The 24,160-nt window shown below is 55.1% G+C and overlaps 2 protein-coding genes across 2 annotated transcripts; one reads left to right on the top strand and one right to left on the bottom strand.

The window, feature by feature from the left end:
• Nucleotides 1-667: 667 nt before the first annotated feature.
• On the bottom strand, nt 668-7,268 carry LOC123356562 (collagen alpha-1(I) chain-like). Its single transcript, XM_044999929.1, has 6 exons — nt 7,202-7,268; nt 4,145-4,207; nt 3,232-3,608; nt 2,693-2,780; nt 1,817-1,899; nt 668-1,170 (listed from the first exon to the last, which is right to left on the bottom strand). Exons 1-6 carry the CDS (start codon nt 7,266-7,268, stop codon nt 1,144-1,146), a joined length of 705 nt encoding a protein of 234 aa, XP_044855864.1. The 3' UTR covers nt 668-1,143.
• Nucleotides 6,723-9,203, top strand: ARL4D (ADP ribosylation factor like GTPase 4D). The gene is made up of 2 exons (XM_044999654.1): nt 6,723-6,838; nt 7,225-9,203. Exon 2 carries the CDS (start codon nt 7,267-7,269, stop codon nt 7,867-7,869), a length of 603 nt encoding a protein of 200 aa, XP_044855589.1. The 5' UTR covers nt 6,723-6,838; nt 7,225-7,266; the 3' UTR covers nt 7,870-9,203.
• The last annotated feature ends 14,957 nt before the right edge of the window (nt 9,204-24,160 follow it).

Genomic DNA, 24,160 nt, shown 5'->3' with positions numbered 1-24,160 from the left:
CGACCAGCAGTGAGAGACCCTCCGCCAAATTGCCACCGAATAGCTGGACCTGCCGCCCCTCTCCGGAGTGGCCACCCCAAGCACCTGCTTGCTAAGCTGGTGCCTGGAGCCGGCCCTGCTGATGCTCTTATGGGTTAGAATTTGGCCTCTTAACTAGAACGTTTTCAGTATCTACAGCGGACTCCTGTGGGGAAAGGGTTTGTCGTCCCCTGTGTGGGTTATTAAAGTTAGTGCAATTAGGTGAGGAGGGATGGAGACCTCACAGTTACTCTGTTAGCAGCTGTTGGAAGGATGAATGTGTCAGGGTAGGAAAGGAGCAGATTTCCTGCTCTGCCAGAGTAAAGGGCAGTACCCCTAGAGCATGCTGTCAAAAAGACTGTTCCCTTCACAAATCAGGAACAGATTTGTCACGGCTGTACACTTTCCTCCCCACCCCCACGGTCCCAATGAAACACTTGCAGGATTTCACCCAGTGTGTAAAAAATCCTGAGCTGTGCCGATGCTGGCACTGGCGAAATGCTTCTTTCCAATAATAACTTACAAGAAATGCCAGAGGCTTCCTTGCCCAAAAAAAAAAAAAAAAAGGAAGGGGGAGCCGTGATTGAACAATACTAACTCACACTAGGAAGGAGAATCTGATTCCTGATTGACTGTAAGCAGCGGAGTGTAATAGGCTAAAATTGTCACTGTATTTATTGTCTCTTCCCTCAGAATTTTGTCTATCAAATCAATTTTCAGTGTGTGGACTGGTGACACTAGTTTAAAAGTTCTACGTCAATTCTTAAGGATGCTGCTTTCTTTGTCTGAACTTAGCATAGTTTTCATATAAAGTACCGGGCCTTGGTTGGTTGCAACTGTCTTAGCAGGAAGGTTGTGGCAAAGCGAATGGACTATGTGCAAATACAGGGTGCTCTTGATTGCCTAAGAGAGACCATCCCTCATAATGTTCTGTGGGTGTGGAGAGTTTATTACACATGAAGGGTTACAGCCCCTAATGGGAAGTGGCCGGCAGGGCCTATGTGTTCTTCATGCTGATGGCTTCGTTATGGTGTTGGATTCAGCTGCACTTGTCTGGATCTCCTTGGTGCTTAAAGGCATGTTACGAGGTGAGGAGTCATTCCTGCGCTGCTGGTTACTCAGTCATTACCATTGTTGTATGTATTGCACAGCCTGGAAGGGTAAGGAGAGAGAATTTGCCTCCAAGTTTCTTGTGTATAATGGATGGGTGCATGGTGGCTGTTCTATACCATATCATTTTATAATTTGGTGGGGGGGGGGATTTGTAAAAGATTTTAAAACAAAATGAACCATTTTTTAACCATTCACAACTGAATTTCAAAGAGAGATGAGGAGTGGGCAGCAGAGGGGGTTTAAATAATGATCCACTGTTGGCAAGAAAACAGTTTTGTACAGAACTGAGAGGAATTTACCTCCAGCAACAGTTCAGGTGCCTCTTGTTGATAACTCCTCCTCATACCGGTAAAAGGCGCTGAACTGGAGTAAGTTAAGTTGCTGTAGGCTCTTTTATACCAGTGTAACTGCATTCACGCCAGGAACATTTTGCTGCTTTAGCTATACCAGTATAGTTAACGTGGCAAAACAACTGAGAAGAGAGGAACCCTAATTCTTGATGTGGATGAGATTCATTAAGATTGCTGTGCTGGCAACAAAAGATGAAATCTCTGAGATCTCTTAGGGAATTTCCTTTCAGAGAAACCCAGGATTCTCATGCATAAGGATCACACCCTTACATCAAAGAAGTAAACAGCTAATTCTTGCTCCCAACTCTTTTCTCATCCCTTCCCCATCAACTTACTGAGAATCTACGTGGCAGTTTTGCGCTGCTTATCATCACGTAATGACACTGGCATGGGCAGCACTGGCAGGAGCAGGTGACTTCTGAAACAAATCGCAAGTTACTAACCAAACTCAGTTGCTTTGCAGAAATTCTCTCTCCAAATGTGAATTTATTTTACTAAATGCCTTTGCCCTGAATGACTGCAAAGCCATGAAGAGTGATAGACCCACCCAGACTTACTGGGTAACAGAATCCAGGAGCCCTGACCTGCAGTCCACTGTACTAGCCACTGGAAAAACTGCCTTAGTCCTAGCAGCCGCCTTCTACACTTCAGTCATTGACTCACTTCTCCTGTAACCCTACACCCTCACTCAGCTGGAAATGTATTATTCACCAGCCCCCTAACTTAGCTAAACGCTACAGGTGGGGAATGATGGGTGAGTGGACCAATGCATTTCCCTACGGGAATTTTCTCCAACGGTGAGGAGGGAGCCCTAGCGCCTTCATCTCACTGTCTGGTTCCAGGCCGGTATTCGTGCAGTGAAGGCTTTGCCCACTGCATTCTGTGGGAGAAAAAGGCCTGATTTTTCAGAGGTGCTGAGCATCCTCTGCTCCAGCTGAAGCATGGAGCTCAGCACCCCTTCAGGTCAGGATACAATGGTGGGTGGCAGGCTACAGGATAGGCCTTCGGCTCCAGTCGGGTTTTGACTCGATCCCCATCACTGCAGCACAGGAAACTATTTTGAGATCTTCAAATGTCACCACTCTCCCCCCCCCCATCCCCCCCCAAAGGGGGTTTCACAAAGGTCTCGGGCCCTGCGCCCCTGCAGGCCGAGCTGCCACCCGGGCCAGTGACCCTGCCTAGCCCGGAACGCGCCCGCCCCGCTCCCTCACCTGGCCGGAGGGGGCCCTGGGGCTGCTGCTGGGGGGGGCTGATTTCAGGCCTCTGCTCCGGCGCCGCCTTGGCGGCTTCTTCCGCCTTCTGCACAGGAAGGAACAGTGAGCAGCGGCCGGCAGGTCCTCGGCCCCCTCCCCGCCCCCGGGGACCCGGCCCGGCCCTGGATCCCCCGCTCGCCCGGACCCCTCCCCGCCCCCGGGGACCCGGCCCGGCCCTGGACCCCCCGCTCGCCCGGACCCCTCCCCGCTCCCGGGGACCCGGCCCGGCCCTGGACCCCCCGCTCGCCCGGACCCCTCCCCGCCCCCGCTCCCGGGGACCCGGCCCGGCCCTGGACCCCCCGCTCGCCCGGGCCCCCGCTCCCGGGGACCCGGCCCGGCCCTGGACCCCCCCCCCCCGCTCGCCCGCCCCCGCGGACCCGGCCCTGCCCCTCGGCCCTTAGCCCCCGCCGCTGGTCCCCCGGCCCTGGACCCCCCCGCTCGCCCCGGCCCCCCCGGCCCTGGACCCCCCTGCTCGCCCGCCCCCCCCCCGCGCACACCTGCTGGAGGAGCTGGTTCCGCCGCCTGCGCTCCAGCACCAGCTGCCTGCGCCGGGCCTCCCAGTGGCAGGCGGACATGGCGGCGGGGCCGGGCCGGGGGCAGCGGGGCCGGGCCGGGGCTGGCTCTGCCCAGGGCAGCCTCAGCGGCAGCCCCCGGGGCCCGGCCTCACAATGCGGCGGCGGCTGCCAGGCAACCGGGTCCGGGGCGGTGCTGGGCCTGCTGGGGCCCCGCCCTCGGACCCACCCCCGGCTGGGCCCCTGCGGTCCGGGCTCCCGCCAGGGGGCGCTGCGCCGCCTCAGGCGCCGGGGACCGGGCTCCCGCCAGGGGGCGCTGCGCCGCCTCAGGCGCCGGGGACCGGGCTCCCCGCCAGGGGGCGCTGCGCCGCCTCAGGCCCCTGCGGCCCGGGCTCCCCGCCAGGGGGCGCTGCGCCGCCTCAGGCGCCGGGGACCGGGCTCCCCGCCAGGGGGCGCTGCGCCGCCTCAGTCGCCGGGGACCGGGCTCCCGCCAGGGGGCGCTGCGCTGCCTCAGGCGCCGGGGACCGGGCTCCCCGCCAGGGGGCGCTGCGCTGCCTCAGGCGCCGGGGACCAGCTCTTCCCTGTCCCCGCCGGGCTGCCCCGTCCCCATCTCCGCTAGGGACTGACCCACCGAGCCTGGGCAGCGCCCGCCCGCCCGCGCGCAGCAATAGCGCCCGTGGGCGCTCGGCCCGGCTGAACCTCTGCGCAGGGCTTGTGAGGGCAGCTGGCGCCCAGCTCCCACCCCCTGTTCGGGAGCTTAGACCCGGCTGTTCACGTGTCAAATCGCCCAGGGCCCATCAGTCCCCGGGGCTTGCTGGGGTGACGGTGGCGTTAAGGGGCAATGCAAAACCGCCTCCCTCTCTCCAGGAGGAACCAGGGCTTTCAAAGAGCGACTTACCCGTCACCAGGGTGCTGTAAGTTCTGCCTTCATATCCCTGTCTAGCTTCCTTCAGAGCAGAGTCTGCCAAGAGTGGGTGTTCCAGATAACCACCGTATCCCTAGGTACCCCAGCGCTATCAAATGACAGCAATAAAACATCCCACTGAAAAACTGATTGTCGTTCTTGAACATCTCTATTGTGGTAGTGCCTAGTTCCCGGGTACAGGATGGGACCTATTGGGCCAGGCACCACACAGACATAAAAATGACTCCCTGCCCCCAAAGAGTTTACAAGCAAGAAATGACACAAAGAAGTGGGCAGGGGAACAGAGAATAGGGGTAACAGAACAGGGTGTGTAGGACCGATGGGCTCTGTTGGGTGTATGCACCAGGGAAGTGGGCCTGCCACAGCGGAAGATGACCTGTGTTTCCTCACTGCTACTTTTAGCCTTGAAGGATCATTAATGCCAGAAGCTACTGAGTCCCTGCGTATGGACAGCCTCGGGTATTATCCCTGACTAGAGGCTGACAGATTTGTCTACACATTAATGAGTTAAGTGTAGTGGATTATTGGGTTTAGCAAAACTCGTTTCACTTGCAAGATTCACAGGAGGTGAAAGGTCCACTTCTGTGTTCCCTGAACCATCCACCACTGACTTCCAGCAGGATGAGATGCTACCCATTAAATTACTCCTGTCAGTGACAATCTGGCTTGGCTTGGCTTTGATAAGTATAGCAGTGCAGTCTATTGACAGCCTCTGAATTAGCTCATCGCACACTTGTGACGCCGACTGGCAGATTCATAGGCCTGAACAGCAGGGTTGTATCAGTGCTAAATCTAGAGTGACTCCTATAAGTAGTAGTAACAGTTTTAAGAAGGGGCTGTATTACACATGGGGAGGGAACTGTGCCCAGTGGTGAGAGCAGAAGGGATTGGGAGCCAGGACTCCTGGGTTCTATTCCTGGCTCTGTTACTGCTGTGCTGTGTAGACTCGGGCAAGTCACTTCACCTCTCTGTGCCTCTCAAACATGGGGCTATTTAATCAAAACCCAGTTATTTAGAAACCCTATGGACTATGCAAGTGCTTCATTCAGAATGAAGCAGCATCTTAATCTGCGGGGTGGAAACTCCACATAGCCCTGCCAAAACCATCTCGGTGACATCCAAACCCCTCACAGCCTTTAATGCATTTACTCTTAGAGTGCAGTAGGGAAATAGGGTCATCCCCCTTTCAGAGATGGGGAGTTGAGGTGCAGAGAGATTCAGTGACTTGCCTGACATCTCACAGGGACCCTGTGGCAGAACCAGGACCTGAATCCAGATCTCCTGAGTCCCAGGTCGCTGCCTCAAGACCATCCTTCTGCTTTAGATGCTCCCTAGCAGGGGCGGCTCTAGCGATTTTGCTGCCCCAAGCACACCGAAGCCGCGGGACCAGCGGACCCTCCGCAGGCACGCCTGTGGGAGGTCCACAGGAGCCGCCTTCCGCCCTCCCGGCGACCAGCAGAGCGCCCCCCGCGGCATGCCGCCCCAAGCACGCGCTTGGTGTGCTGGGGCCTGGAGCCGCCCCTTCTCCCTAGTTGTTTACTCAGCCTAGGGGTGAGCAGGCGTCTTTGCTTATGCTCCCAGTCACGTATTTATTGGTTTCCACTATCTGCCAAAGATAGCAGGAGTTTATTCCTTTAACTCTGTTAAGATTGTGTAATTGGCTTCTCTGTCAGCAGGCTCATTGTAAATGAGCTCTCGCTGCCCGGTGAGTATCACTACCTCGAAGGCTAGCGGGAGCTGAAGCATGGAAAAAACCCTACCGAACAACACCAGCTATGATTGACAGCTGTCACCCAGAGCATACATTCTCCTAGAACAGGAGCCGCCTTCCTAGGAAGCATAGTTAATTTGGTGACTGACTGTTAACAGTCACCATCTTCATTTGGGGAGCTGCATCTACCAGTGACAAAGGGACCTTTCATTCTCAGCTTGCAGGCACACCCGCACCTCAGCCAGTCCTTACAGACACTCCCCAATATAAGGAAAGCAGCTACTGCCACTAGCTGTGAGCTTTCTTTGTGAAAACAAGGCCTGTGCGCCTTGAGGATCCCATTGGCTATTCCCTCCAGTCTGACTATTGTAGGGGTTTCTGTAATGTCCATTACCCTAGTACCTCAGCCAAACCAGATGTGCAGGTGAGGGCCTGCGCCTCATTCCCTGGGGAGAAGGTTCTGCCTGGGCTAATGGGAGACACTTGGTATTTGTTGTGTCAGCTCCCGTTCCTTTCTCCCCACTCCTTCCCACACGCGTCAGCTGTCCTGGGAAAGGTGACACCTCCGCACCGGGACGGGGCTCAGGGAGTTCACCCTGCGGGGCGGAGCAGGGGGGGAGCTGCGGGCGCTCCTCTCCTCTCCCCCGCCCCGGTCACGCAGGGAGTTGGGGGCTGCTCCCTCCTTCCCCGGGGCTGGCTCTACGCTCCGGGCTCCTGGCCAGGTGCAAACAGCTGTAGCCAGCTGTGCACAGCGGCTCGCGTTGATTGGCTCAGGCGCCGTGACATCACGGGGCTGGCTCGCGGGCGTTTAGCTCCCTCGCCGCCGCCCTTGCAGGAGTTTCAGCAGCTGCTGCAGTCGCCGCAGCGAGGCGGCCTCGGTGGCGGCTCCGTGGCGCTGGGAGGGTCCCGCCGGACGGGGAGGCTCCGATCCCGGGCTGCCCCGGCCCCTGTGGCAGGTAAACGGGCTGGGGGCTGCAGCAGGGAGGCGCGGCCGGAGAGCGAACCGGGAGCCCAGCTCTCCGCGCTGGGGTCTCCCGGGGACCCCCACGAACTTGGCTGCGGGGGCGCTGGGACCCCGCCGGGCACCGGGGAACTCCTCCCCCGTGGGGATGGGGGAGCTGGACAGACGCAGGGGAACGGGCCGGGGCGGGTGCCCGACCCCTCCCTTCCCCGGGGGAAGGACCCTGTTCCCAAGCCGGCCCCTGGAGCGTCTGCAGCGGGGCCGGCTGCTCCGGGGGTCCCCTGCCTACCTCTCCCGGTGCTCGGCGCTGGGCGCGGGGGGGGGTCTCGGGCCGGCCCTCCCGCAGCCGCCGGCTCACCCTGCCCTTCTCCCCCGCCGCAGCCTGGAGCGCCCGCTAGCGCCGCCTCGCCCGGCCCGGGCACCATGGGGAACCAGCTGGCGGAGATCGCGCCCGCGCCGCCCTTCCTGCCGCACTTCCAGGCGCTGCACGTGGTGGTGATCGGGCTGGACGCGGCCGGCAAGACCTCGCTGCTCTACCGGCTCAAGTTCAAGGAGTTCGTCAGGAGCGCGCCCACCAAGGGCTTCAACATGGAGAAGATCCGGGTGCCGCTGGGGGGCTCCCGCGCCATCGCCTTCCAGGTGTGGGACGTGGGCGGCCAGGAGAAGCTGCGGCCGCTCTGGAAGTCCTACACCCGCCGCACGGACGGGCTGGTCTTCGTGGTGGACTCGGCGGAGGGGGAGCGCATGGAGGAGGCCAGGGTGGAGCTGCACCGGATCACCCGGACTTCGGAGAACCAGGGCGTCCCCGTGCTCATCCTGGCCAACAAGCAGGACCTGCCGGGGGCGCTGGCGGCCTCCGAGGTGGAGAAGCTGCTGGCCCTGCACGAGCTGAGCGCCTCCACCCTCAGCTGCACGCAGGGCTGCAGCGCGGTGGACGGGCTGGGCCTGCAGCAGGGGCTGGAGAAACTCTACGAAATGATCCTCAAGAGGAAGAAGATGCTGCGGCACAGCAAGAAGAAGCGATGAGCAGCCCCCGGAGCTTGCCCCAGCCCCACCCAGCTGCCAGGGCATCGCTTGATGGGTGCAGGGTGAGCGGCTCCCGTGCCAGGCCTGGCTCACCCAGCGTGGCTACACCTCCCATGTAGGCAAGGACTTGACTTTGTTACGGGACAGCGCCACACTCCGTCCTGTGTGCCTGCCCCGTGAACTCTCACACAGGACTTGGGACGGCTCCAGTGGGAGTGTGCTAGAGGGACTGCCGGTGCGCTGACAGGACACACAAGTGCCACAGCCAGACTGAGAGCAATGGCCCCTAGTGTGTCAAAATCAAATTTACAGAGAGGGAGGGTGGGGTTAGGAGATTGCAACCTGGTGGCAACTTGCATTAGATGAAAACACTGCAAGTGGGTTTTCTAGGCATGGGGGTGTTAACTTCCATCATTGCTACAGGAAAGGTGGGGGAGGGGAATCTTTGTATTACTGGGATTTTTTTTTATAAACCATGTGTATTTTTTTTGTAGGAGGAACTAAACATAAGTTATTAAACAGACAGACTGGATAGCTGGGAGTGGCTTTGAGTCTTCACTTCCATACTGTCCGAGTTCATACTTTGTCAAGATTCCACTTGGCTGGATCAGGACAAAAGGTACTTTGGGATTAGAGGCAGGGCTGCCTTTTATTGAAACCAAGGACCTGTGCTAAACAGTTGGCTGGTCTTTAAGGAAAGAAGGCTTTAAAGTGACAGAAATCTAATCTATCCTTGTCTCCACGCTAAGGGAGTGAGCTCTTGTGGGGGTCGAAAGAAACCAACCAAATCTCTGGCTGCTGCACTAATGAACAGTAACAAAAACATGACCCGATGGGTTTTTTCCAGGGCTGGTAAGCCCCTGCAGCTCCCGTTCATGCCAGCATTTGCTGTTTTATGCAGCATCTGGAGTTATAACTAGTGATGAGACACGTTTTGCAAAGGAGAGATATTAAGCCTCAGGCTGTAGGTTTAAACCTGTCTTGAACTCCTGGAGACCAGGATGAGCCCTGATGTGGGGGTTGGGGGGTCTGTAAAGCAAATTATTTCACTCTGCTACTGCGATGTTCTACCTTCCTCTGATGCATCTGGTGCTGGTGTGGCAATTCCTACTACCCTGTCCGTGGTAAATCTCAAACATTGCTCCCCTGAAACGCTAGACCTAAGTTACCGCTGAGCAGGTGTCATGGGTGAAAATGAGCTTGGAGCCTTTAAGTAACTGGGAAAAGCCCAAGGTTTCTTCCTTCCCTCACACCCAACTGGCTGGGATCAGATGTGCTACCCTGTCCCTGGGTCCCTTTCTGGTAGCGGCTGGGCTGTTCACAGGCTATAAACGCCACAGATGCGGGAGATCATCTTATTGGATCAGCCGCTGCTGGTGAAAGAGACACTTCTGAGAGTTCAGGAGCTCCGTGTAGCTCAAAAGCCCGTCTCTCTCGCCATCAGAAGTTGGTCCAATAAAAAATTACCTCCCGCACTGTCTCTCTCTAATCTCCTGGGCCCGGACAGTAACTACCACGCTGCAGCCTAACACCTAGCAATTCGAACTGTACAAAGGTGACAGCAAACTTGGTTGCTGCAACAGGACCTGGGGGCCTGGGGGAGGAATAAGCAGGACAGCTCCGTTCTTGTGAACACAAGATGTTCTCCTCCCACTCCTTTAAAAATGGGCTGGTAAATGCAGTGGTGGCCAGAACAGCAATCGGAGGCATTTACTGCTGTGTTAGCCCCAGATGTGACCCAGAGTAAAAATGTGTCTTGGCTGCCACACGAGTTTGAATCAATGCAGGGTTTGTTCAGCTTAAGCTGGTCGTGTGTGAGTGTGGCTAGAACCCGTTTCACCAAACAAGATTATACTTTTGTATTAACTCTTGCTCCCTCGGCTGTGCTCAGGAGTTTGTGGGTCAGTGGTGGGGTCAGAGTCCCCTGACCCATGTGTGCGGCTGCCATGTCTCATGTTCCTGTAGCGGGTGAACAGTTTACATCATGAACTGCACGTGAAGATCTCGAGTTCCCCTTTTCCAGACAAAGAGAAGGCGCAGCCCTATGGCAACTGAGGCGCTCCTTTGGCTCCACGGGGAGGAGCAGCGGAGTCTGAGGAGCCAAGCACTGGCTTTAAGCACAGAGAACTGAGAGCTGGACCATTCACAACTTCTCACACAGCAGGGAAGGGGTGTGGGGGCTGACTTCCTCCCAGAGAATCCCTTCTCCCTTGGTATCAGCCTGATGGGGGCCCTGGGTTTGGGTTAGTTGCCAGAGATGATGGGGATCTGCAGCAGGAGTTTGCACATAAGTTGCCTAAAAAGCTGTTTAACTAATGGGATGAACTGTGTGAGCAGGGTCCTGAGGCCTGGCCTTGCTCTGCTTCTCCCTCGGTGGGGGCAGCCCCCAGCCCTGACACAGACGGACCCTCACACCTGCAGTGGGTCAGTCACAAGGACCCAGATCCTTAGAGGTATTTGTGTGCTAGCTCCCATCAACTCCCCAGGGGAGGCAGGAGCCTAAGTACCTTTGGGAACCTGGGCCACGGTGAAGAGCATCAGGAGGAGTGGGCCTGGGCCTGGGCCTGAGGTGGGATGGGGAGAAGGGGGCCTGGAGGAGGGAGGGGGTTCCAGAGTTTAATAGGACAGGCAGGCCCAGGAAGTGAGATCTATGAATCAAAGTTAACCCTTCTGCTACACCCCCCCACATGGCGAGACAATGAAGGGACTGGCATTGTTTCTTTTAGACTAAAAAGGGACATGATAAAAGTATATAAAACAATGAATGGTCTAGAGAAGGGACAGCAGGAGATTCTGTTTCCCCTGTCTCCTAACATAGGAATAGAGGGGTGTTAAATTAATTTCACACGTGCACACTGCATAGGGAGACCGTGGAACTCACTGACACAAGATCTCAGTGAGGCCAAGAATTTACCAAGCTCCAACGAGGGATTGGATGAGTCTGTGGGTAACAAGAATATCCAGGGTTGTAACAGTTAATGTTGAAAAGGGGTTTGGAAGGGAGCTATAAATCCTCATGCTTCAGGAGAGAAGGCCCAGATCCACAAAGGGATGTAGGCACCTGAACCCCTAAGTGCCTCAGGCCAGAGCAAGCATGAGAATCACTCTATAGCCTGGGGGGAAGCCCCTGCTCCAATGACATTTGAGTTATTTATTCAGTGGGGAACAGCTTGACCAGGAGAAATGGAGGAAGCACCATATGGGAGTATAAACAGCTCCATGGTTAGAACATGTTTGTAACAAGTGGGAGCTTCCCAATCCTTTTTCCTCCATCAGGCCAGTGGGGACTTGACCCTAGATCTCACATCTCCTGCGGGGGGGGCAGGGGGAATTGAACCATAGCCTCCTGTATTTCTTGCAAGGGCAGCTTAGCTGCCGAAGCCATCAGCCTCTGAGAGAGAGAGGCCTAGCTGGAGATCACTAGCAGAGGTAGGTGCCTCCCTGCAGCCCAGGCCTGTGGTGCTGAGCTCTGTGACAGTGACGGGATGTAGGACACACCCCTCTCATCAGCATCTCCCATTGGCTAGTTTAGGTGATTCCCAAGTATCTAGCTGTCCCTGTGCATTGTTCAGGGACTTGCCTGCGTGCCTAACTCAAGTCGAACACCTGGTCAAAAAGGGACCCTCCCCAGCCTGGTGAAAATGAGCGAGTGAGGGTGGGGGATGGAGTGAGCAGGGCAGGGCCTCAGAGAAGGGGCAGGGCAGGGGTGTTCAGTTTTGGGTGATTAAAAAGTTGACAACCCTAGGCTTTGTGGAACCGATTCTTGTGCCAGTGATTTTCTGGGCACCTCAGCCTTAGTCCTTCTGTTGATACTGGCAGTTTTGCTTATTAGCGAGACCCTGAATGGATCCAGCTGAACCTCATGAGAAATGCTCCACTAGGCTGCCCATTTACTCTCACAGCCAATCCCGCTCTTCTCTGATGGCTGCTTGGGTCACACCCATCCTATATAAGATCTTCCCCAGGCTCGCTCCCCTCTCTGCAGGCAGGCAGGCAGGCAGGCTGGCTGGCTGGCTGGCTGGCTGGCTGGCTGGGATTGTCTTGTAGCTTAGCAGCGCTGAACTCGTAGGGGGCTGGAGGGCAGCGGGGCTCTCTACATTGCACTAGCATCATCACAGTGCTCAGAATAGGGAACCTGTTCGGGGCTTAGAGGAGGAGCGGGGGTTGGGAGTCAGCACTTGAGTAACTCCGTGTGGATAAGCCCTTAGGGGTCTCTCGCCTTGGCTACTCCCTTGGGTGGTAGGTAGGTGGCCTCTCTGGGTATGTCTAAGCTGTAGCTGGGAGGGAGCCTGGGTAGACAGACTTGTACTCAGGGGCCTCGAGTTATGGTGCTAAAATAGCAGCCTGGCTCTTGCGACTCAGACTGCGCCACCGGACCCGGAGGGGGTGTAATGTGAGTGCAGGGACGGGCTGCCATGGGTCCAGGCTATTGCAGCAGCCGCGCCCACTTCTCCCCAGATGGCAGCGGGTGGGGGAAGGGAGAGCAAAGCCCGTTTCCAGGTGCCAGGGGATTTGCTCTGAGCAGGGCTCCTGGCCCAGTTAGCAGCGGGGGGGAGCTGAGCATTTTAAAGGAGAGGAGCTTTGCCAAGTGGTGGTAGGCAGAGTCCCATTCTGAGCCACAGAACGCCAGGTGCCCTGCTGACAGACTGAGCCTCAGCCTGGATCTCTTTATGTAACCACGTGCACTGCAATCCGTTTAAATCCCCCAGGGCTTGTTATAGAAGGAACACACAGCTGTGTGTATCTGGCATCCTCTCTGGCTCCAGCACCCCACCCCAGGTGTTCTGCTGACTTGTTTAAATCAGTAGTGCCCACAAGCCCCCTCCAGCTTTAGGTGGGGAAGGTAGGAGCTTGATTAATGGCAGGACCAGGAGGCCATATGCTTTCACTAAGAGTTTCCCATGGCATCACCTGGGAGGTCAAGGACCTGGTACTGAGCAGTCACATGGGAGGCTGTGTGATGGGGATGGGTCCATGCACAGCATCTTTTCAGCATGCTTCGAAGCTTCCCAGCTGGCAGGGTATGTCACAGGCATTCGAGTCAGGTGTGGCTGTGGGGGAGCTGCTGAGTTTCCAAAATCATAATGAGCTTAATTCGAGCTTTGTTGTTACCTCTTAATTTTTTAATTAACTTATACAATAGCTGCTCCCAGTGATTAAGTAGCAGAGCAGGTAAACCCCAAATAACCCCATCAAAGCCTCACCTGAGCGCCCAGCCCCCATGGTGGAAAGTGGGTCTGCTCTGCAAGAGAAGGCAAGTTCCCCCGGAGCAGCACTAGCAAAGCCCTGTGTTTACTAGTCGGGAGCAGTCAGGCTTCACCTGGTCTGCTGAGCCACACAAGCCAGAGAATTGCAGGGGAGCCGTTCTCACTGCAGCCACTTTTCCGCTGTGTCTCTCACACACCTGGAGATACACTCACGGGAATGGCCTTGTTCTGACCAGAGAGTGGAACTGGCTGAACCTTCCTCCTGGGCTGAGGGTAACTCATTGGAACCGGTTCTCCCCTGCCCCCATGTGCTTAACTGATCCACACTCAGGGTCTGTTCAACAGAGACTGGCAGCATCTCTAAAGCACTGGCCTTAGTTCGACCATGAGTTAGTGGGCTCAGCCGGGTTCACTCGTGGAGTGGGGAAGAATGATTCCCTCCACTGCCGGAACCGAGGGGGGAGGTTCTCTGGTGCGGGCCATGCAGGAGAGCAGGCTAGATAGTCATAACAGCCCCTCTAACCTTAAAATCTCTGAACTATCCAACTGATGGAAGTTTCCTACAGCTATTAGTTATTGTTGGCATATCTTGTTGTTGATATAGTGCCTGAGGTGGGGGGCTTCCAGGATTTCCTCATGCCATACAGCACGTGCTAAGTAATCCAGTGCCTTAAGGAAGCAAACAATCGTAGAACTTCCTGTCCAAAACAGGCTGCATTAGGCGCAAACAGAGCAAAACCAAAGAGGTGGTCTTTGAGGGCAGATTTATTCCAAGGGCCAATAGTAGAGACCTGGATGAAGCCTTGCAGCCTCTACCTAAAGCAGATGTTTGGGTAGGGGAATGCATAGCTCCCACTCCTGCCCAGCTCTTCCTGTGGGCTGCTGGCCAGTGGTTCAGAGAGGAATCTCATTCCTCCCAAAGGCAGTGGGCTGCAAAGTCCTCTCCCAAAATGAAGCAGAATGCTGGGCTCGAGAGGGCTCTGTATAAGTGCCTAGAGAAAGAGTGCTGCTGATTTAATTTCTTTCCAATCCCTGGGAAAGATGCACTAAAGAGATTCCACTTTCCTGTCCCTCTTGCGGGAGGCAATGATGATAACACAGCACTGACATGGCTTCCATTGGAAAATTTGGTCTTTTATAAGTCCTGTTTAACTGAGCCTCACAACAACTCTGTGAGGAAGGGACACTGGCATTTCACAGAGGCTAAGCGATTTGCCCAAGGTCACCCAACAGCTCAGTAGCAGAGCCCAGCTGTTGTGGCTCTTGGTTCCTTGCTTGAAACACCTGGGTCGAGATTTCCCCTCCCAAATAAAACACGTTTTTCCCTGGACCAGTCTGCAAACTGGCGCACACATGTGTCTGATTATAGACTAGCTTATGTCTCTGGAGGAAGATCGGGGCAGTTCGAAAGCTGAGGCTGTCCTGCTGCTTTCAGAATCGGTAGCACAAACCTAAAGATGGGCAGGCTCTTTGTGTGCCCAGAGAGGGCTCCAGCAGCTCTATGTTCTTATATCAGCTGCCTTCAAAAGAAGCTCTTTGAACCTGCGACTGCAGGGTGGATGGGGAGTAAGGCAGCAAGGGAGGAGACGCTGGACGACTGATCACGTGACTTCTCCAGCTCCAAAGGCTACATGTGAGCTGGGAGAACAGACCCCCAAGTTCATGAATATCATGGAGCAATAAAGCTCAGCATGTGTCCCAGTTCCTTCGAACAGGAACTGTCAGTAACCAGACTGGGGTGTCATGAGCATAGAAGGCAGCAGTTAGAAAAACAGGTCCAGGAACTGGCGGTGCCAAGATGCCAGTGGGCAGAGGTGAGAGAGAAGGACTAGCCCAGAAACACTTGATGGGTTGCAATGGCCAGTTCTGTGCTCAAGGAGCTAGTGCCAAGGGGGAGCCCTGTGACTGTCCCAGCTCCGGGTGTAAGGGGCACCGTCTGAGCAGCCATGTGGTTGTGTCTGGTGGGTCCTGGCTGCTTGCCCAGTCCTCCCAAGCCTGCAGATTGGCAGACAAATCCAGAGCTGGTGTAAAGAGCTGTAGGGATGGGAAGCTGATGTTAAGGGGTCGTTTCCCCATTTGTCTTGGTTAATTTGTCCCCTTTGGGGAGGAGCTTTGTTCTTCAGGCAATGCAGAATGAGCCTCTTGAAGAAAGTGCCTTGGCCAATCAGCTGCTCAGAGCGAAGTGATGCGCAGGATGGGCTTGTGGCTAAGAAGTGAGTGTCATTTCCTGGCTCTGCTACAGACTTCGTGTGTGTCCTTGAGTAAGTCTCTGCCCCAGCTCCCATGTGTAACATGGGGTACCTCCCAGGCGTGCCCAAGGACATTCAGTGACCCTATTGCCAGGGACCACTTCAGATTGAGCCTGGCCCAGACAGGTTGATTACCCCCCAGAATTCGGCGTGGCACAGCACTTCGAGATGGAAAAGGCCCATTGGATCATGGTGTCCATGCCCAGAGGCGCGGTGCAGGACTGGCCTGCATGATGCATGAGCAATCATTAGGGAGCCTGCTACTTGCCATTGTCCAGCTGCCAAATGCTGCTCTCCTGTAAGAACTGTAGGAGCTTGTATCTCCAGGAACTGGGCTGAGCCGTCCCTGCATTTCAGCTTGGGAGGAGGTGATGTCAATGGAGGGATAAGTGCCTGGTACAAACAGGGTGGGTGATACCAAACCTATCTGGGAAGGCTATGAAAGGCAAACACCCAACTGGAGATCAGCAAGGGTGGATCATGTGTGCAAGGAGAAGTTATTCACGCTCAGTACAATCATCTCCTGACCGTGCAGGGCTCAAGAGATTTAAAAGGTGACAGTGAGCCAGAGCCAGTGAGACAAATAAATGGGAGGAGACAGCTGCTGAGCCGGGGAGAAAGAGAGTGAAAGAGGCTAGGGATGGAAATGCTGACCTGGGCATTCGCCTCTCTCTGAGTCTGAGGTGACTGTCTCAGCAGAATTTGCTGGCAACACTTGCCAATCTACTGTCCTGACACCTGCAGTTAGACAAGATACCAAAGCAAGACCTCTGGGAAACCAAGATTGTTGGCTGGAAAGTGAAATTCGGGTATAAAATGTGGGTTGTATGGCTCACTGCTCGGCCATACTCTCAGCAGCTTGGGTTTTGCATCAGGATGGCAGCGTAGAGAATAAAGCCAGTCCCCAGAGAACTGCGGCTCGAGGCTCAGCAATCACTCAGCAAGGCAGAGACGTGCTCTCAGCTGCTCGGTGCTGTGTTTTACATCGTATGATTGCAGCAAAGACCCCAGTGCCCACCGCACTGCAGAGAGACTCTCTGGAAAAGAACAAGGAGTCTGGATAACTACATCTGTACACGAAATTCACAACCCTGCTGAGTCTCTTTTCTGTGGCATTTCATTATCTGAGCTGTGAGTTGCTGGAGATGCCAGACCCTCTCTCTGGTCAGCACTTTCATTAAAGGGGGAACTTCAGTGCAACAAAGTGGGTCAGGCATGCGGTCCTGTGGAGTGATGCTCCTGGCTCTGACCTTGTGGGGGAGGGGTGGGCAGTGAATGCATTAGCTCAGACGCAGCTCAGTGGTTGGCTGAACCTGGAGTAGTTTGGAGGGCTCCTTCAGGCAATCTCCAGGCGTATTTATGCTGAAAACATTTGAGCAGGGGCTGCATTTGCATCAAGTCTCCTGGTTTTGCAAACAAACCACACATAGCCCCCTCTCTTTAGCTGGAGCAAGCTCACTGGAAGGGACAAGGGGAAGTCTGGGGGCTACAGCAGAGTCTCATTGCTCCAGCCACTCCTGGGCACTAGATTTGCTTGCTGGCAGGCCACACTGGGTGCAACTGACAGTTAAAGCCCAGAGATTATGGCAAGTCTTGCTGGCGTGTGCGTGCCAGGAGGGCTAAGCAGTTCGAAGGCTGTAAGGATGAATTGGTACCAGGTAGGGCTGGCTGTAGGGAGCAGTCTCGGGGGCTCACCAGTGCTGAAGTCACTGCAGCCAAACTTGGGATGTCCACGTAAATTCTCTTCTTTTCAGAGAGAAGCAGCGTGGGCTGAGGAGCTTTCTGTGATTAGCCCCACTTGGGTCCCTTTCTCTCCCTTTGACCTGCAGCAGCCTCTGGTCTGACAGGTCTCTCCTGAGCCTGTAATGCCCAGCTGTCTGGTGGGTTTGTGCTGGTCACAATTCCAGGCACGTCTTGCCTGACAGCAAGGCCCTGTGAGAGCCCAGCTCTGCAGAGATGGATGCCTTGGGCATCTCCACAAACAGAGGCAGACCACAAACCTTGGACTCTGCCGATGTCATCAGATTCTCAGCCACCCTCCCTACTCTTGATCTCCTGCTACGTGACCCAACTCCCACCATGTATTCACAACCTGATGGGCAAGCTCCTTGATTGCCATCACCAGCTCCCTTGGAGAGGGTACCCTGGGGAGCAGGAATGATGCAGCCCAGCCCGGAACTGGGTGCCGGGGTTCCTGAGTCAGAGTCCTGGCTCTGCCTCGAATCCCTTTGCCCTCAGAAGAGGTGGGAGGTGGTGATTCCTTTGTGATAATGGGAGCTGTGGGAGTTGGGCATGTTTGAAAACATCTTCCCTCGGCTGGATGTCTAAGGGGAGCTGAGCCCGTCTGAAACCTCAGGCCTCAGTCTCTGTTTCAAATGGGGAAAGTGCCCCCCTCGCGGTGAGGATCAAGCTGGGGATGATGTTTGCCCAGTGCTCTCCACAGGGAGTGTTCCTGTTTGCACAGGCAGCAGGACCCTGATTCCACAGTGGCTCACCCAACTAACCACATGGGGCAGGGACAAGGGAACTGTCTGCGACCCCAGAGCAGGCCTGGAGACACAGCCCCGACAAGGCCCAGGAATTGGGCCATTGCTAAAGAATCCAGCTCAGCCCTGTGCGATGGTGGCACTTAGCAGCTAACTCAGACCAAAGATCTGGCTGACAAATGGAGGCTGAAACCTGATTCTGCCACTTCTTCGGCCATGACCTGAACCAGATGGGGCCCCCTTTCCTCCCCAAGGGGCAGGAATAGCCCACGAGCTCCTAGTGGGAGATTCCTAACAGAACACAGCTGAGGTTGCTCCACACAGTTGATCTCTAAGTGGGAATTAAGTGGTGCTTCAGTCTAAGTGGCAGACTTTGTTACCATGGCAACAGATGCTATAGAAAACAAAGACATAGACAGAATCCAGGATTCTCACTTCCTAGCCTCACGCTTTGTCCCCCGGTTCGTCCCACTTCTCAGAAGTGCTTCCCCGCCCTTCTCTGAGATTCATACACATCCAGCTCCCAGGACTGTATATTCTTCTTGTTTTCCATTGGTAAATAACTCAAGGCAAAGACAGATTGAGATGCTGCGATGGGAAGGCAAAGGGGCTGAGAACTGAAAATCACCTGGCAGATTTAGGTCCCACGTTTTCTGGTGCTAAAAGAAGCTTCTGGGGTATCTGCTGTAAGAGGAAGATTTTTATCCATGGAGAGTTCTGATGTGTGTGATATTAGAAGCTGCCAGCTGGTGTGTGTGTGTAGAAGGAATATGCAAAGGCCGAGGTCTCCTTCTGAAATGCATTCTGCTCTCTCAGCTGAAGTCGTCAACACTATTTGATTATGTTTATTCTTGACAATTCAACCATGAGAGTTTGATCAGCTCCAAAGAAGAAGAAATTCCTGGCTGCAGTCTCTTTCTTTCCCATCTGTTCTCCCAAAGATAAACTGCCTTTTCTGTTCCCCTGAAGAATATTGTAAAATGAAGTATGAAATACTTGAATAATTATTAGACTAAAAGCACAGGCCAAAGATCAATAGAAAGGAAAGATGAAATATTGTCCAATGTGCTGTTTAAATTACTGGCTCAGAATTCTGCAAACTGTAATTTCTTCATGAAAATTCAGACGAGCATGGGGCAGTAGGAGACTGGGGGCTTATTGGTCTGAAATTCAATGTCTCTTTGGGCCCGGACTCTCTGTAATTTGCATCTACGTGCATAACTCTAAGGGTCATTTCATGCATCAGTTGGTTTCTTACGCTTCTCTGGGCTGTGCAGAATTGATTTCAAAAGAGGTGGGAAAAACTCTTGGCTGCAGCTCCACAATGGAGGGCAGGGGGTGGCATGTCGGCGATAGCTGGCTAGGAGTCCTGCTGTGTTCTGCAGTTTTTGGACCCCATCTGCAGCTCTCCAGGGAGCTGGAGGAACCCACCTGTGAAAGGCACAAGGGGAGGAAGACAGCAGATGCCAACTCTGCAGATTCACTTGCCTCCTCTGGAGTGGGTGGAACACAAGTAAGAGAAGGAAGCAGCTAACAAACCAAACCCAGAGGCAGACTTCTGTGTCCCAGATTCTGGGGCTGAGAGAGCAGTTCACTGCGAGGGAATCTGTTCCATGATCCATCTCCCCGGCATGCTCCCCGCTGTCAATGTCCTCTCTCTCCGGTTGTACCCTGCATGCTGCCGGCTCTCTGGGCCCTTTGGGCTGGGGACATCTTCAGCCCCCTAAGCCATCCAGACCCCCAGCAGCCTAGTTACTACTGCACACCCCAGTATGTACCAACAGGCCCATGCATGAGTGTTGTCATGTGGATACATACCGCCGTGTGCAGGAGCAGACGTGGGCTCACACAGACCTGCAGCCGTATGATCCAAGTCAAGGCACACACAGGCATGTCCACGGTACAAGAGCGCACATGGGGTCTGTGTCAGCCGACTCAGGCTCATGGGGCTCGAGCTGCAGGGCTGGTTCATCGCTGTGTAGACATTGGGGCTCGGGCTGGGTGGGAGGGACCCAGAACTCAGGCTTCAGCTCTGCACAGCCATGGAACAGCCCTGCAGCCCCAGCCGGCTGGCACGGGCCAGCTGTGGGTTTGGCTTTGCGGTGGAAGGGCACCAATACAGGCCCAAACAAGGGCACACACGCTCTCCTGCCGACGTGCTGGTAAGCGGGCAGGGAATGGGGCTCAGTCTCTGAGTTCCCATCTGCCTGGTTTCTTCTGACCATCCCTGTCTGTAGAAGCCCAGATGCTCCTCGTATCCCTGCCTGAGGAATCCTCCATGCACAGCTGACTCTCTGCCATCCGTGAAGCAGCAATGCCTGCCATGTCCTGGGCAGACGGGAGCCCAGCAGACTCTGGGCGCCTCCCCTCAATCATCCAGAGCAACTTGTTTGATCTCATCCAAATGATCAAAGCAGGAATTAGCACCAGGCCCAGAGCAGGAAGACTGACACCGCTATCAGAGCAGGCATCTCTGCTGATCCTCTGGGGCAGTGTAATTGATCCCTGTGGAGCCAAAGGCAGCTACCTCTGGTCCCCCTTTCCCAACATGCTACAGCCAGGCGTGAAGAACAAGGGGGAGAGAATGGCTGGTTCCATGTTAAATGTCTTTGGTTTTTGGTTAATCCTAATTTTCTCCCTCATCCCCAGCACTTGGGACCCTGCAGCAGTTAGTACAAGGAGGGGACAGAAAGGAAACATGCTAACAAGGGAAAGTCCTGCTCAGTGGAGAGAGAAGTGACCCGGTTCCCATTACATGGACAGTGACCTTCCAGCGCCCTCAGCTCTGAGCATCAGCAGGGGCTTGTGTCCTAGCATCCAGACAGCATTTCCCCACATCCTCTCCTCCAGCTCCCGTCCCCATTTACCTAGGTCCCTTCTCACTGAAGTGTAGCACAGAAGCCCCTGGAAAGAACACACACAGCAAAGGAACTCTCTCTCCTTCCTGCCTGCCACAGGGCATGGGGATAAGTGGGGGCTTTATTCAATTTGATGATGTGCTAGTGAGGGGAAGCAAAGATGGAGAAGACACCTCTTGTGGCAGTGAGTTCCACAGGCTAGGCCTGGCTGTTGGCCAACAGTCCTGTTGTGCTGGTGAAGCACAGAAGTCAAGGGAGACCGTAGTAACAGAGGGAGGCATCTCTGCTGGCCAGGGCCAGTCCCATGGAGAGATTTCAGAATCAGGACAGAGACCTTGGGCTGGACTCTGTTCATGGGGGAACCTGTGCAGAGCATGGGGGGATGTGTCCACCACAGTGGCCTGTGCTGCTGGGCTGCCGTAGTTTGTATGAGGCTGCATCCAGAGCTACGGTGAATCAATGTGGCTGAGGCAGGAGTCCACCAATGGCTGGGGCCAGCTCTCTGCCCGCCCTCAACCTGTCCGAGGCTTGGCTGCTGCTGCGGCACCTCCTGGAGGGCCCTCAGATTGCCAGTGCATTACAGGCCAAGCTGGGTCGGTGCATGAGGCATGACTGACTGTCCTGGTGCTCCTCTCCTACCCCTGACAGTCAGATACTCTGAGCCAGTGCTGGCCCGTGGCCCGTCCAGCCTCCCTGGTGACTCTCTCCAGCTGTGAGGCTGCTCGGAGGAGAGGCATTATGTGAATATTTATCGAGTGCTTTTCACGGCATTGTTTGCTGGCTCCCCCGTTGGCCTTCGTTACCAGCGTACATCCTCTGCAGTCAGAGCGCCTGCCTCAGGGACCAGCCTGCTCTTTGCATAACAACCAGCGTGAATTATTGAGCTGGGGGGGTCGGGTCCTCCTTACACAGTGAGCCCCTCGCTCAGACTTGGCACAGCGCCAGTGTCCTCATGAGCAGCTGGAGTGGGAGAGGAAGGGAGGCCAGGGACCTCCTCTAGGCAGTCAGAGGGGATGTACTCTCCCCCTGAGAAAGCAGTGTGGTCTAGTGGCTAGGACTCTGGACAAACACTCCAGCTCTGCCACTGACTTGCTAGGTGATCTCGAGCAAATCACATACACCACCCCCAAGCCTCTGCTTTCGTGCCCAGCCTTTGTCTGTCCAGGTTGGAAGCTCCTTGGGGCAGGGACCATTTCCTGAGGTTTCTGTGCAGTGCCTGGCCCAGTGGAGACCCTAAGCACTGTTGCAATGCAAATGATGCTAACAGCAACCAATGGGGCTGAGGCATTGGGGTCACATCATGCCCATAGGTCACCAGGCCTCCCGTCTCCCCACACTGAAAGCCGTGGACATTCCTGTGGGACTCCTCTGGAGGACAATTGCAGCCTCTCCGTATCCTTTAACCTTGGGAAAGGCTGCCATGTCCCTTGAAGACAGAGTTCTGTTTCCTTGGAGAGCACCGCGGGTAACAGGCAAATAACCAGTCAGCTCTGCTTAACCACAAGCGTCACATTTTGGCTTTCGCAGACCAGAGAGAAACCAGAAATAGGGAAGAAGTTAACATTCATAAAAGTTATCTGGTCACCATAGCAACCAAGCAGGGCCCCTTCTCGAACTTAGCTCTTCTCCCGTCAGGTTGCCCAAGTGCAGCCAGAGACAATCCCCTCCCCTCCAATGTGACCATGTCAGGATTTACAAATCACTCATTTCCCTAGGCAGGAGGGTGTCTAACTGCACATGGGCTGTGGAGGAAGCCTCCCTCCTGAAGAGAAAGCAAACCTACACCTATCATTCCCCTCTTCCTGGTGTGCAACATACTGACAGGATTGTGCCACATGCCCTGCAATCATGCCCAGACCACAGCATTCCCGTCTCTTCATTACAAAGGGTGGCGTTCCTTATCCCTGGGCAAGCAACCCTCCTGGCCTTTTTGTAATCAGCACCTTTCAGGCAGAGAGGTTCATTACTATGCAAACTGGATGTGCTGCATTTCCTCAGAACCTCATTGCTAGTCAGGTAGAGGCAGGCTATTTGCACACAGCTCAGCTCAGCAGTAAGAATCCTAAACACAGATACTTAAATGATTACAGGTCTGTCACCTCCGTCCCCCAGGCCAAGAGGAGAGAGTTTCAGCTAAGCATCCGGGTGTTTCGTTGGTTCCCAAGTATTATCCAAATAAAGCACAGCGTCCTTTCCCTCTGAGCAAATGGCACAGAGCCCAGGAGAAACCCAGACACCTGTGTCACGGACTGGCTAGGCTTACTATGCGGGTGTATTGTTCAGGAGCAAGGGATTCTCTCTCATGGTTTATGTGGTCACCAGATGAAATCCCCAGCAAGCCGGGGTGGGTCACCCTGTGGGGTGAAGATTGCTCTCTCTCCAAGGGGAGGCACCTCTGTCTATTCTTCCACCCCTCCGCAATGTTCCTGCGCTGGGCTGCTCAGAGTTCACACCGTCATCATCTCCCCATGCTGCATGCAGGCCTCGTGGGCAGTTGGCCTATTACCCATCTCTGAGCCTGTCACGTCAAGTTGTGGGGAAGGGGCAGCGGGAGATCCCTCAGAGCTAAACTTCGCTGGCGCAGAAGATTTTAGCACAATATCCGCAAACAATGCTGGAGCCACTGTAAATAATGCGTAACAGCTGCCTGGTGCTGAGTGCCGTTCTACCAAACAGGACATGGCTGCAGACAGGCAGCCTGGCTCTGAAAAGACCGCTGTGTTAAAGATGCTGCTGCTGCTGGGATCTCACTGTGTTTATGCCCTCTGGCAGTGTTGGATGAGGCCCAGGGCCAGCCAAGCACCTCTTGCTCCAGGCATGCGTCATCTCGGAAGCCTCAGCATTTAGCTCCCAGATGTTGCACTGAGCTGCATTGGTCTTATTTTTAGTGTGGCTCTGCCTTAGGAAGCTGGAAAACAGTCCGTGCTGAGCACAAGCACCTGGCTTTCTCTTGCTTTTACCCACTGAGGAGATGGGCAAAGCCAGGTCTATGGATTATTCTGCTGTTTATTCGTGTTTTTGCCTAGAGGACCTAGAGCTGGCAGACTTGCTCCACGCCAAGATGCAAGAGGTGGCTGAAAACAAAGGCCCCAGTTTGCTTGGATGCAGCGGAGAGGTGGCTGCAGAGAGCCCGTTGAAAGGCCCTTGTGCTGGTGGAGGTCATGTGTAAGGCAGCTCGGCTCCAGGCTGCCCCCAATACACTCCCTTATGTCAGAGGTGCAGCCCGGGTGGCTCGCCTCCCTCCAGGGCGCTACACCTGCGGGGATCCCCCTACACTGGGGGAATTCTCCACTGTCAATGGGGATCCCTAGGACATGTAGAAACGCGCTGTGATACATTGGCAAAGGGGAGGCAGCAGGTTCATTACCCAGCAGTGTAAAGCTCAACTTTCCATTTCCTGCGCGGGGGGTGCCATTTTCACGGCATCCCCTGTCAATGGTGTGACAGGACCAAGGCTGAGTCCAACCCAGAAAGCTGGGTCTCTAGCAGGG

This window comes from Mauremys mutica, chromosome 25, assembly GCF_020497125.1.
Source record: "Mauremys mutica isolate MM-2020 ecotype Southern chromosome 25, ASM2049712v1, whole genome shotgun sequence".
NCBI lineage: Eukaryota > Metazoa > Chordata > Testudines > Geoemydidae > Mauremys > Mauremys mutica.
This window is presented reverse-complemented; position numbering and strand designations above follow the sequence as displayed.